The sequence below is a fragment of the Cydia pomonella genome, chromosome 4, assembly GCF_033807575.1.
Source record: "Cydia pomonella isolate Wapato2018A chromosome 4, ilCydPomo1, whole genome shotgun sequence".
Lineage (NCBI taxonomy): Eukaryota > Metazoa > Arthropoda > Insecta > Lepidoptera > Tortricidae > Cydia > Cydia pomonella.
In genome coordinates this window covers 22,407,476-22,421,237 of record NC_084706.1, presented here as the reverse complement: position 1 = coordinate 22,421,237, position 13,762 = coordinate 22,407,476, and the positions used below count along the sequence as shown (strand labels likewise).

Here is a 13,762-nt window from a genome sequence, read left to right as displayed (position 1 = left end):
GCCGTACTAAAAGTGGAAGATTGAGATTCAAGTAGATTGGAAACATGGGAAACTATTATATGGCGTCAGGCTGTTTTAATAACGTCGGAACGCGTTCTCGGAATTGCACTGTTTAGGTAATAAATGGATAAGCTGATGGATTTTTGTAGACTAATTAGTGAGGGTGAAGGCTAAGAAGGGCGCAATCTGGGACCGAACTCGGTTGGGTGAACAGTCGCAATAAGGAGACTGCGTTACGCCTCGCGTTATACCTAGTCTCGCGTTTAATACCTTTCCCTACACTACATCTACATCTAGGGCTAACACACCATTACACGATACGACGTCGTATCGTGGTACGATGCGATGTCGTGTCACTTTGCGACGTCGTGTCACAAAATTTGTATGGCAACTGTCAAAATCGTTCACACGGCTTGACGGCTTTCCCGCATGGACGCCGTGTGAATTATTTTAAAAGATGCCATATTTATTTTGTCACTACGGTATTCGATATAATCCCGTATACGGTATACGGGAAAAATTTACGCCGTGTGAACCTAGCCTAACGTTACACGACGTCGCATTCGCATCATGCCATGATACGACGTCGTATCGTGGTAACCTAGCCTAACGTTACACGATGTCGCAACGTGACACGACGTCGCATTCGCATCATGCCATGATACGACGTCGTATCGTGGTAACCTAGCCTAACGTTACACGATGTCGCAACGTGACACGACGTCACATTCGCATCATGCCATGATACGACGTCGTATCGTGTAATTGTGTGTTGGCCCTAGGGATGTACTAACTAGTGCATTGAGCCATTCCTGAATACCTAAATCTAAATTACGTTTCAATATAGGTATAAATGTTTATTTACCTGCTCCAAAACCTTCAACATATTCTACATCTTGCGGAGATATTTTTATTTCATCATAAAACTCTTTAAGGAAGCCAGTGACTTCTTCCTTTTCTCTCTTCCAACTTTCAGCATTTTTAAAAGAAATATAATTTGCTTTGGTGTTCACCACTTCGGCATAAATTCTAAAATCAAATTCAGTTGCCGAATTATCAGGATAATAAGACTTAAAACTAATCAACTTCAAATCTGATACGTCTAAAATGTGCTCAGACTTTAGGTACAATACCTTCGAGCATCTTTAGCTTTCTGCAAGAAGAGCACATTAATGGCTTCAGATCTTACACATCCATCGGCCGATTGATCGTAAGATTTAGTTTTACCGTCCTTGCATAGAGGGATTGATCTGAAAACGTAAACCAAAATTATTAGGGAACTGATTGAATATTGTGGGATATGATACAGAAGTACTAACTAACCTAGCTTAGGATGCTAGAGTCCGACCAAGGTAAGTTGGCAGCGATTTTGATTGCCCAGCCTGTGGAAGTTAAGTAAACGTTTTCATAGCAGTTTGACGTTTAAAATAACACTTGCACTGACTGGGTTGTCAATATCGCTGCCAATAACTTATCTTGATCTGACTCTAGTTGTATCTATAGGGCCCTCCACACTCGTGCGCGAATCGAGGTGCGAAGCCGCGAACGCGAGTGCGGAGGACCCTCGCGTCGATTTCGCAGATTGTTCACGCCTTCGCGCCTTATTCCCCGTTTTTTATCGGTAATTGGCCCGCGTCAAAGGAGACGCGAAGCGCGAATTTGCAAGACTCCACACTCGCAATCGCTTCGCGCCGCGATTTGCTCACGAGTCGGTTAAACTGTTATAACCTTCTATGGCGGCTACTTGGTTATATTGGGTGCGAACTTGATCAAACAAAATCAATTTGACTGTTCCCAGTTTGAATCAGTGCCTTGCCGCAAACTAAATCCGATCAGCTGACGCTTCAGCGCCATCTTGCCGCGAACCAAACTGCGAAATCGCCGTGAAGTTGTGCGAGTGTGGAGTCTACATCAACGTCGCGGTATGTTCGCACCGCGAAGTCGCGCCGCGATTCACGCGCATAGTCTGGAGGGGGCTTATTGTTTCGGTTACCTGCCAAGAAGTATAGAAGTTTGTGGATGCAAGCATAAGTTACAGCCGCCAACAACGGCTGCCTCACAGTCGCCGCGCGTCATAGCATGGTAGGCCTGATCCAACGCCACGGCCGAGCTGCAGCAGCCCCCGTCTATGGACATCGAGGGCCCCTTCGCGTTCAGCCAGTATGACACGCGATTGGCGAACATTGATTTGTTGAATCTGTCAAAATAAATACAAACATAGAGAAATAAAGTAACTAAGCTTAGAGTGCTCACTTCTACATGGCTTTCCTTACTTATAATATTATTTGGACCGGAGGTATGGTAAAACTTAATATTAAATTAAGTTTTCAGAAAGCTCGTTTAAATTTGTTATAAATGAAATGAGTGAACTTAGCTTACTTATTTCACTTTGATACAAGTCACTTATTGTAATGTGGCCTTGCTACGTAAGGAATTCAGGAGACGAAAAGAAAACTTTCGTTCAAAAGGTCGTTCTAAAAATTTTAATTATGTGCCGAAAGATGGCAGTAAATTTACGTCGCTACAAAGTTTTCTTTGACAATACACCTTTATATCAAATTATCTTTGGTATTTCTCAATTTAATAGTGTAATTACAATATACAATACAACATAATACATTTTTTTAGTAAAACCTAAACTAAAATAAAAATTCACCCCTCGGCAAGGTGCCGTAGATGCTGGCAGCATTACCCCGCTGGATTGCAATACTAATGCGCTGTGCGAGGAAGCTGCCAGCCCTACGGTCCCCAGTCGCATCCACAAGCCTCTTTGACAAAGCCCCAAAAATTTCAGGGCACCTGGACCCCACGGGCCAAGTGTTTCCACACCAAAAGGGGTAAAACTATATTCTTTGGTATTACATACATACATACAAAATAAACGTAAAATTTTTTTTAATTTTAATTAAGGCGAAGGGTATTAGGCCAAGCTCTTTCCATACAAACTTTGTGCGCGTTTTTCTTCGTTTGTGTTTGCGCTACTGTTATTATTTTTGGTAAATATGCTTATTTTTCTGTTACCTAAGGGCTTGATGTATTATTATTTTATTTTATTTTTTTGAATAAAGAAAAAATTCTACATCAAGTTCTGCGTTACATATCCAATATATACAAGCAAAAAATGAAATTAAATGCTATAGTGCCAAAACTAACGAATAAAACTTGCACAGGGTTTGTATGGAGAATGCCTTGCCCTACCCTGCGCCTTAAGCCCTGGCTACAGGCAAAGATGCCACAGTGTTGACAGTGGCAACTTAACCTAACCACAAGTAACATCACCCATAAAGATATTCTATGAATGCGTATATTTATTTATACACTTTTTAACACTGTACAAATCATCTCTGCTATGCTAAAAAATCATAGGTCCTTCTTTTCATTGATTAGGATCGAAAGAACTCGTTATTCTCAGTACAAATACTGTAAAAGAATTCGCTAACTTAAAATAAACGGTCCAAAGTGACATTGGAAAATCCGTGTTCTACTTGGCATTTATCGCCCAATAATACCTACTATAAATAATTAAATGAGTTTTCAGTACCATTTACGGCTGGGGGGATGTTCTTTTCTTACCCGACGATGCCTAAACCTGTCCTCTCCTCGGGACCGTAGTAAAAAATCACCTTTTCACTTTCTGACAAGGAAGTTCCCATGTAAACACCAACTTTTTTCCCTGATAAATATTCAGGGTTTACACCTGTAATGAAGAAAAGTCAAAATCAAATATTTGTGTTAAAATGCGATTCAAATAGGAACAAGCACTTCTAAAACGTTATATTTTACAAATATCATCTTAAGTCTACTCTAAATATCAGAACAATTTCTTGATGCAATTATTATTAAAAATACTTTGAATTATTATAGAGAATAGAGTCGCACTCCGGCTTTGAACGGATAAGTAGAAATAGTAAGGTGTAATTAATATTCATTAGCTTGTGGTATCTACCAATTTTACCATATTATATTGTATATAACTTGGAGTACAATAATTTCAACACAACACTCAAAAAGACAAAAGTGCCTCTGAGTCACCTAATTTCGAGTAACAACAATTGGCACCATTCATTTATTACGGAAGAGAATTAAGGAGAGGGGGGGGGGGGTACGACCATGTCTTATTTTTCCTTACAAGGGGGTGGGAGGGAGTCTTGATACTTCTTAAGTAAGATCACAAAGATACGGTAAGTTAAGATTGTACTTTGAAAACCTATTGTAATCAGTCCAGGGGCTCAAAATCCACTTTCCGAGTGAGTTTGAGCTCCTGGATTGGTCGAAATCGTATGCTTCTTATGCATTAAATTATTGACTTTATGATATCTTACTAATAGGGAAGCAAGTATTTTAAAAAATGCTGGATGTTGAACTTCAAAATTGTACCGCGAGAATAGCGAGTGGTTCGAAAAGTAAAGTCTTGAGCGTTGCGAGGGATTAAACAAACATTGCTCCCGAGTGAAAGTAGTGAAACACAACATTTTTCACCACACTGACGCAAACACAACCAAAAGAAAATACAAACTTTACAAATCAAATTCAAATGAATATTATTAAATATTTATCATTCAAAATCATCATTTCTGACAGTCTACATGAGAAAACAACACAACATTTTCATTAGATTATTCTGCTGCGGAAAAAAATGCAACTTTCTCATCAGTTTTTGAAACAAAGAGAGACTTTACGAGCCGTTGTAGTGATTTTTTTTATGTCGATCCGATTGATTCTCGTGAAATTTTGTGAGTGGTTCTATAATTATATGGATTTCTTGTTAATGATAAACCTAAAATAGGTTATGTCATTTTTTTAGATAGTTATTTTGCTGGCCTAGGCTAAACATGTTTTAAAGCTAATTAAATTTATTTTATGTAAATAATATGTTAAACGATACGAGTATCTATGTAAATCAGGTAGGTTCTCACCTACGTTTTTATTTATTTCCCAGTGTCCCCTAAATAGACTTGGATTGTACTCGTAGGTCAAGGTTAATTCTCAAATTGAATTAATCATTATGATTAATGTCGTCATCGGTCAGACACGAAAATAAACAGACTTATTATTCATAAACTAAAACTAGTTAAATAAATGATTAACATTTAATTATTAATGTTAAGTTCGTACCTGCATCATAGATGGCTTGGTAAACATGCTCAAGCATTTTCCGCGACATGGGGTCCATGTAGAACCCCATGCGATAGGCCACCCTGAAGAACTGTCCGTCGAACTGATCCACGCCAGGAATGATGCCTACGTGATCCGGCACCTCTGGGTGCATGTAGTCCCAGCGGGGCTTGGTTTCTGCGATCGGGTCCACCTGAATATGGAATACCTTGTAGTTTTTGCCAAAAATACCATTTTGGTACAAGCTTTTATCGCTGACGCTGACTGTACTTATTTTACCACAGGCAACTAATATTCATCGAGACTTCTGAAAACCCGAAACACAATTAGGTTTGCGTTGTTTCATCACAAAGTTCTTATGGCCACCTCCTGTCTCCATCATCGGATCAGCTCGAGTCACCTAATTTAAATATATATGCAAATTTTCAGCTCAATCGGAAATCGGGAAGGGGGTCAAATTTAGTTTCCAAGATTTGACCCACATTAACTAACATAATACTAACATTACTAACAGGGCAAGTTAAATAAAAGCTTGTAAAATACTTGATGGGCTTCCGAACCACGATCTCCGGTGTGGAAGACGCACGCAGAAGACAGACAAAAGCCATCATTTGGCATGATCATTATTATGCCGGCAAATATTAAGTACCTATCAGCGTGTGACGGTAACTTATAAGAAATTAGCGCACGCGCTGACCCAGATCATTTAATGTTTTTATCGCGTAGATTAAATATGAAGTATTAAGACAGCCCCACGCGCTGATCTGGGGGCACGGTAATGCCCCCGCAAAGATGAACCAAGCGAAGCGCAAGGGCACTACCTACTAGGGATTTCAATCCGATCCGGCGGATCCGGTAATCCGGCCGGATCCGGCAATTTTCAAGAGCTACCGGATCCGGTAAAAATCACCGGATCCGGTAAAAAAAAAACGCCTAATTACAGCACGCACTGTGCGTTTTAGATGAGGAAAAGGCGACGGATGAGAGGTATGAAGTTGAACAGAGCATAAAACGACGATATGACGATTACATAAATACTGTAATATCTGTAATAGAAGGAAAAATTAAAGGATAGAGGTGCCATGGAAGGCATTTGTAATTTATACTAAAGAGAAGGTTAATGTTGTGATAGGAGATTAAAAGTAAACAAATGAGCAGGATTAAGTCGGCGCCGGCGGTACATTTCCTTCATGTAACTTTTCTTAGGGAGTCCCTTTCCGCGATGGATTTCAAGCTCTTTTATTTTTCGCATGGGATTGTCGTATCGTGTTCCATTCCCTATAATTTGACCAATATAATTTTCTATAAATTAAGAAAAAGTTATTTTTTTTTTAAATCATGCAGTCTATTACTTTCTCGGGCAAAAAACTGAGGGCAAATTTAATATCATTTCGGTTAATGGTATAATATCTTATTTTCTTACTAGAATGGATGTCAACGTTACAAAGAATTTAATCAAAAAACAGTTTCGAAAACTTGTCCTTTCAAGGAGTTCCAATTCCCACCCCACATCCCATTACCGGGCTTTGGAAACTAATCAAATTTATAAATTGTAAACGAAAATTTGAGCACTTGTGAATGGTTAAATATAATAAATGGCCGATTTCATATAATGTTTTTAAAAGTGATATACACAGTGTCACACTTTTTACTACTAAGTTCTAATTTATTGTTAAGAAGTTATTTATTAACTTCAAATTATAGATATAGATAGGAATACGTGTTACGCAAAATACTAGAAAAATATGTCATTTAATTAACTATAATATCCCTATACCAAACCGGATCCGGTCCGGCTGGATCCGGCCGGGTTATGGCCAAAATCCGGCCGGATTGGAAATCAATCTGGTTTGCAAACCCTACTACCTACCTTTTCTCGAAGTGGTTCGTCGCTTTTTTGAACCCTCATAACTTGGGTTTTGGATTTATATTATACCATATAAACTAAATTCTCGGAATATGATGTCGATAGTAGACTTATTAAACATAAAAAGTTTCGATTGCATAGTGTGCGTAGCGAAATAGTGAAACCACCAAACACATTTTCATGTAAAATATTGCCAAGGCGAAACCATAAGGCTTGCATTGTCAAAAAGTTATCAGATCTCATGTAGAGCCAAACTGCTAACTCTAAAAGCCCTAATTTCATAAACTCTACACCTTAGTCAAAATTATGTGGCTAATTTAGCGGCTTACGTGAGCGAATAACTCGCGAACGCGAAGCGGCGCGGCGCGGCGCGGCACTGTGGGCTGAAATTCGGCTCTCATTGACATAGAAACCGAAGTTGTTATTTTTATGTTTTTTTGATTGAAATAGGTTTTGCCCAGCATTGTTATGGTACCTATGAATTTTAGGCGATTTGGAATGAACAATGTCGAGTTACGATTTTTTTTAAATGTATGTAGCAGGAACAAAAAATAATTATTACTCAAGAACCGCAAAACAAACCGTAATATCCGCGCAGGTGGTTATACTACGAATTATTTGTGATTTTTTGGCATACTACATATATCCCTCAGATGTGTGTTTTTTTTTTTAAATCATCAATAGTTTCTATGGAAAAAGCACAAAAATCAAAGTCAACCATTTAAGATTTTTTTGATTTTGCGTAGTGTGTTTATGCAAAGTTATAAGTTTCAGACGATTTTAATTGAAAATAGTAGAGGCGGAACAAAAAATCAAAATATCTCAAGAACCGCAACAAATACGGTAATATCCTGGCAGACGGTTATTCTACGAATTTGTTGTACAGACCATAATTGTTGCGGTACTTCAGATATTTTGATTTTTTGTTCCCCCAATTTTTTTTTTTAAATCATTACTCTCCTATTTTCAACTCAAACCGTCTGAAACTTATAACTTAGCATAAACGTACTGGGCAAAACCCATTTCAGTCAAAAAAATCTTATAATGTTGACTTTGGTTTTTGTTTTTTCCATAAAACTGCACCCGTGACGGCTATATGTAGTATGCCAAAAAATCACAAATAATTAGTAGTATAACTATCTGCGAGGATATTACCGTATTTGTTGCGGTTCTTGAGATATTTTGATATTTTGTTCCGGCTCCATACATTTTTTTTTGAAAAAAAAACTACTATTTTCAATTAAAATCGTCTGAAACTTATAACTTTGCATAAACACACTACGCAAAACCCATTTCAATCAAAAAAATCTTAAAATGTTGACTTTGGTTTTTGTGCTTTTTTCATAGAAACAATAAATGAATTTAAAAAAAAATCGCACCCGTGACGGATATATGTAGTATTCCAAAAAATCACAAATAATTCGTAGTATAACCACCTGCGAGGATATTAGGGTTTGTTTTGCGGTTCTTGAGTAATAATGATTTCGTTTTCCTGCTCCATATCCATACATTTATTTTGAAAAAAGTTCGTAACTCGACAATTTTCATTCCAAATCGTCTAAAGCTCATAGGTTACCATAACAATGCTGGGCAAAATCTATTTCAATCAAAAAAACATAAAAATAACAACTTCGGTTTATATGTCAATGAGAACCGAATTTCAGCCCACAGTGTGCGGGTGAATTAAATCCTTTGATACCTATGGAAGTGTCTTACGTGGGCGATCTCGTTGTGAACGCGAATACCGTTGGGCCGCCGCGCCACGCCGCGTCACATTCGCAAGTTATTCGCTCACGTAAGCCACTACGTAATGCCACTGCTTTGTGTACGTTGGTCTTTGCTGCTGGCATTATAGAGGCCATAGATGAAAGTACTTAAAAATATGTTGAGGTACCTTGTTGTAGAGCATTTCGGAGAACTCCTTGATATGGCGTGTACCCGGGTAGACCCCTGACACGCCAGAGATGACCACGCGATCGCCATCATCGCGCGGGTGCAGCTTGGGGGTCTCATCGACCACACGGGGGATTTCCTGCGGAGTCGGTGCCATTATCTACACTTAGTTATACCACAACTTGCTATAGGTAGGCAACAATAATGTGCGGACTAATTTACAACTGCCTTTTATACATTACTAACCTAATGTCTAGGGGTCTTTTCAATGACATAGAATGCAAGAGGTACAGGTTGAGTGTGTCAATTTGAGTGAAGTAATTTATTTTTAGGGCTTTCTAAATGGTTAGGTGCAATGCAACAGAGTTGAGAATTTATTGAATAGGGTTGTTTCCTTCTACAAATCTTAGGGCAGAATTGTATCCCAATAAATTCTTTTGGATTATAAGGACATGTTAAACTACTTTTAGGGGACCTGTAATGACCATATTTTTGTAACTATTGAATTTTAAATATCTTTTGGCACACATCACGTGACCAAACTCGAAACGTCTTTGAAGATTCTGATGACGTCACAACTCTCGGATTGACACTGTTGACAGTTAGGCGATAAACAACAAATGACAAATGTCAGTTGACAGTTCGTATCTTCTACGTGTGTATGTAGTTATGTGTCAAACCGTAAACTGTGACGTCACACAATTTTCAAACAGCGTTTTGGGCGCGAAAGCATCTGTCAAAATATATTTTGTTAATTTAACATATTTAAAGCCGTTTTTAGTATAAAAGTTGAATTTTAGGGCAAGTTTTAGTTAATATAGAACGTAATACAAGCGTTTCAAAAAATTGGAAACACCTTAACCCTCGAAATTCGAAGAGGAGAAACGAATAACGCAACCGTCGCTTTCGGTTGGAAGCCGCCGGACAGAAGCCGTGGTTCGAGGCGTCCTGTACGCTCTTGGCGACGGTTCGTCGAGATTGAGCTACGAGCGGTCGGGCTGAACTGGAGCTAGGCCAGAAGATAGGAAGGCGTGGCGCGAGCTTGTGAAGGCCCTCGCACCTTTGGGGTGCCTTAGGACAACAACAACATGTCCCTCAATAATTAAGTATAATAGCACACAGGGCTGAAAACACGTTCTCTTTCTCGCTCATTACCATTAGACTGCTAAGACCAGTCGTGGGCCAAGCGCGCCCGAACAATTGAGTGAATTGTCATACATACATATAATCACGCCTATTTCCCGAAGGGGTAGGCAGAGACCACGGATTTCCACTTGCTACGATCCTGACATACCTCTTTCGCTTCCTTCACTTTCATGACATTCCTCATACACGCTCGTCGGTTTAGGGTGCTCTTGACCTGGCCTTTCTTCAGGATTTCCCCGATTTGATCAAAGCAAGTCCACCGAGGTCTACCCCTTCCAGCTCCCTCTTCTACTTCTCCCTTATACACTCTCTTTGTTAACCTTCTTTCACTCATTCTTTCCACGTGTCCAAACCATCTCAACATACCTTTCTCAATTTTTGTCACTACATCTTCGTTCAGTCCACACTTTTCCCTTATCACACTGTTCCTAACTCTATCTTGTAATTTTACACCACACACACTTCTCAACGCTCTCATTTCCACTGCATTCACTTGACTCTGATGTTTCTTCTGCCATACCCAACTTTCGCTACCATACATAAATGTAGGCACTAGGCACCAACACCCCTCTATGCACAGCCAACCGTGCTTTTTGCGACACCTTCTGGCTGCTCATAAAAGCGTTGAGTGCCCCATTCACACGATTTCCAGCATTCACTCTCCTTTCAATGTCTTCATCATGTTTACCGTCCCTAGTAAACAAGGTTCCCAGATACACAAACTCTTTCACTTGTTCAACTCTTTCGCGACCAATCAAAACTTCACAGTTTGTCATACTTTCTCCCTTTTCAAATACCATTACTTTCGTCTTGCTCACATTTATTTTCATTTCTTTCCTTTCAAAAGAATTCCTTTCCTTTGAATTGTCACTGCCTGTATAAAACATGATTTAATACCTACGTCAAATTACTAACCTTAAAAATGGTAAACTATGTCTTTTGCCTTACTGGAGTGCATACAATATGCTAATAATGTTTACGTGTTCAGAATATTTAATATTCTAAACCTACACATTCGTAGTATTATAAATGTATGTACCTATTTGGACAATTTGCTGCGTAGTCGTTTGATAGCCCAGTGGCTTTTATACCCAAGCTTGCATCTGGAAGTCGAACACCAGGAGATGAGACCATGTTTCCTATGTTTTTTTTTTTGTAAGTGGGGTGAAATCACCAAAAGATGACCAGTTAAGCGACTACCCCTATCTTTAGATTTTTTTTTACACATGTTGTAAATTATTCTTAACAACTTTAATTTTTTAATATGATTCAGCATATACTCCAGATTAGAATTAATTATTCCAAATGCTCATATTGTAATTCAGTATTTTTATAAAAGAATATTATTTGATGAAATAGGGCAAAATGCCCAGAAGATGAACACGGTGCCCTAACGACTCCTAACTCTGAACGTTTTGACCCCAAAAGATGAACCAGTATAAAACCAAAATCAAGTACCCTAATATTGAACGACATGATGCCATTAGATGAACTAGTATAGATAGAGTGTAACTTTGCCCCTTTTTAGGGTTCCGTAGCCAAATGGCAAAAAACAGAACCCTTATAGATTCGTCATGTCCGTCTGTCTGTCCGTTTATGTCACAGCCACTTTTTTCCGAAACTATAAGCACTATACTGTTCAAACTTGGTAAGTAGATGTATTCTATGGAACGCATTAAGATTTTCATACAAAAATAAATTTTGGGGGTTCCCCATACTTAGAAATGAAACCCAAAAAATTTTTTTCATCAAACCCATACGTGTGGGGTATCTATGGGTAGGTCTTCAAAAATGATATTGAGGTTTCTAATATCATTTTTTCTAAACTTAAAAGTTTGCGCGAGAGACAGTTCCAAAACACTTCCATCGTCCCCCCCCCCCCCCCATGTAACTTCTAAAATAACAGAATGATAAAACTAAAAAAAATATATGATATACATTACCATGCCAATGTCCTAGGTGGAATTTTGCTCGAAGAAGAAAATATGATCCTCAAATAAATTAAAACGCCTTAATAAATTAACTTCAAAACTTTTTAAATTTGTATTTGTAAATGATGTAAAAAAGTAACTAAGCTACCGATTAAGGATATAAAATTCATTATTTTTACAATTAAACTTGTTCAGTGTTGAAAATGTTACCCAAAACATGAACGAACACATTACTTGGTACAAGTTTTGAACACGGTATTGAAGAAATGAACTATCAAAATTAATGCGAAATTCATGTATTGGAATTGAGCCCAAAAAATGAACTAGTCAATTATCATAGTTCATCTTTTAGGGATAAGATTTTTAGTTGAACAGCCCATACTAAAATAAACCTTGAAATAACTGGGTTAAATAAAAGAAAGCTTTGTTTATCTTTTGGTCAAAAAATCAAGGCCTAGCCAGCTATCAATTTAAAATATAAATGATGCATCCACCTTTTCTATTATATTTTATACAAGCATTTGAAAAAACAAGCCCTTGCCCAAAAGTTGACCGCCGTTCATCTATTGGCATACAATATTGGAACCATAACTCGAACCGCAAATATTTTAATAAAATAAGATAAAATATGCAATACTTGATAACGAAAACATTAGAGGAATTAGTTTAGAATCTTTTCTGTGTAAAATCATGTAAGAAAATGCATAATTCAATTTTATACGCAATTATAAGCTTATACTTTGAAGCGCTAATCTTATTAAGATCTCCATACAAATGGCGATTTTGATGTGGACCGCGCATTTGACGACCGCTCTCAGCCACACGCACAGCACAATTGTCTGGGAGTTTAGATGTCAGCCTTGGCAAAGTATTGCCGCGTTAGGAAAAAATACCCCCAGGTGCGTAAAATAATTCACGATTTAATTAAGTATAGGATTTTAAGGTCAAATGTTCATCTTTTGGGGGCCGGTCATCTTTTGGTGCCACCCTATAATTTCCTCTGCTGTGTTTGTGCTTACGAATAAATTATTTCTATTTTTATTTTCTATCTTTCTAAACAAAGAAGTAACAGAAATTAAAATACCTAATTCTAATTAGGTACCTAAAGCCTGACCACTCTGACCAGTAATATAAATGATCACGCGCCATATTGCGGAATTTCATTGGAACTAAATTTTTCATACTAAACGAAACTGTCGCCCTATACATGAGAATAACAGCGCCCTCTTGACAATGATCATATATTTCTGGTAGGGCCAATAGGGAGCGTGCATGAACTGTAGGATGCAGTACAGGAGCCGTCAGATTTTTGGCGCGAGGCTTAAATGTGATGTTTTTTGTTCCGATGTAGCCCACAAGATGGCAGAACCTACTATGCACAAGTAAACACGTGACGTGTACATGTGCATGTTTATGGTTCCGATTCAGGCCACAAGATGGCAGACCCTCCAACGCGCACGGTCCCTATTTTGCTCCGTCACTCTAATTACTTATTAGTGAAAGTAAAAGAGAAAGATCCCCGCAATTTAGAAATTTCGGTTTTCGCGGTAGGTCCCCTTCTCAATTGATTATTTTAAACTTCATCAAAAAACCAAAAGATATGAATATTTAACGATTCCGCACTCGGAGGCCTATTCAACTTTAAAAAATCGTAAATTGTTTTGTTACCATCCCGCCAGAAACAATAATATTATTTATCTAAATTATCTACTTATGTCCAGCATGATGTAAACAGCTCGCTGTACAGTACATGACCTTTTTGGTTACTGGACCTTTTTAGACGAAGTGTACAAACGATAAAGTAAACCTG

At 38.1% G+C, this 13,762-nt stretch overlaps 1 protein-coding gene across 1 annotated transcript in view; it reads right to left on the bottom strand.

Annotated features, from left to right (window-relative positions):
• The window catches only part of LOC133517499 (fatty acid synthase-like), a 67,720-nt gene extending 57,978 nt beyond the window's left edge, over window positions 1-9,742 (bottom strand). Inside the window, exons 1-6 of the mRNA XM_061850833.1 lie at window positions 8,877-9,742; window positions 5,116-5,308; window positions 3,574-3,697; window positions 1,994-2,197; window positions 1,134-1,250; window positions 866-1,029 (exon numbers count right to left, since the gene is read on the bottom strand). Of these exons, the coding sequence (XP_061706817.1) occupies window positions 866-1,029; window positions 1,134-1,250; window positions 1,994-2,197; window positions 3,574-3,697; window positions 5,116-5,308; window positions 8,877-9,032 (958 nt within the window). The 5' untranslated portion in view covers window positions 9,033-9,742. The remainder of the gene's footprint in view (window positions 1-865; window positions 1,030-1,133; window positions 1,251-1,993; window positions 2,198-3,573; window positions 3,698-5,115; window positions 5,309-8,876) is intronic.
• Window positions 9,743-13,762: the final 4,020 nt, after the last annotated feature.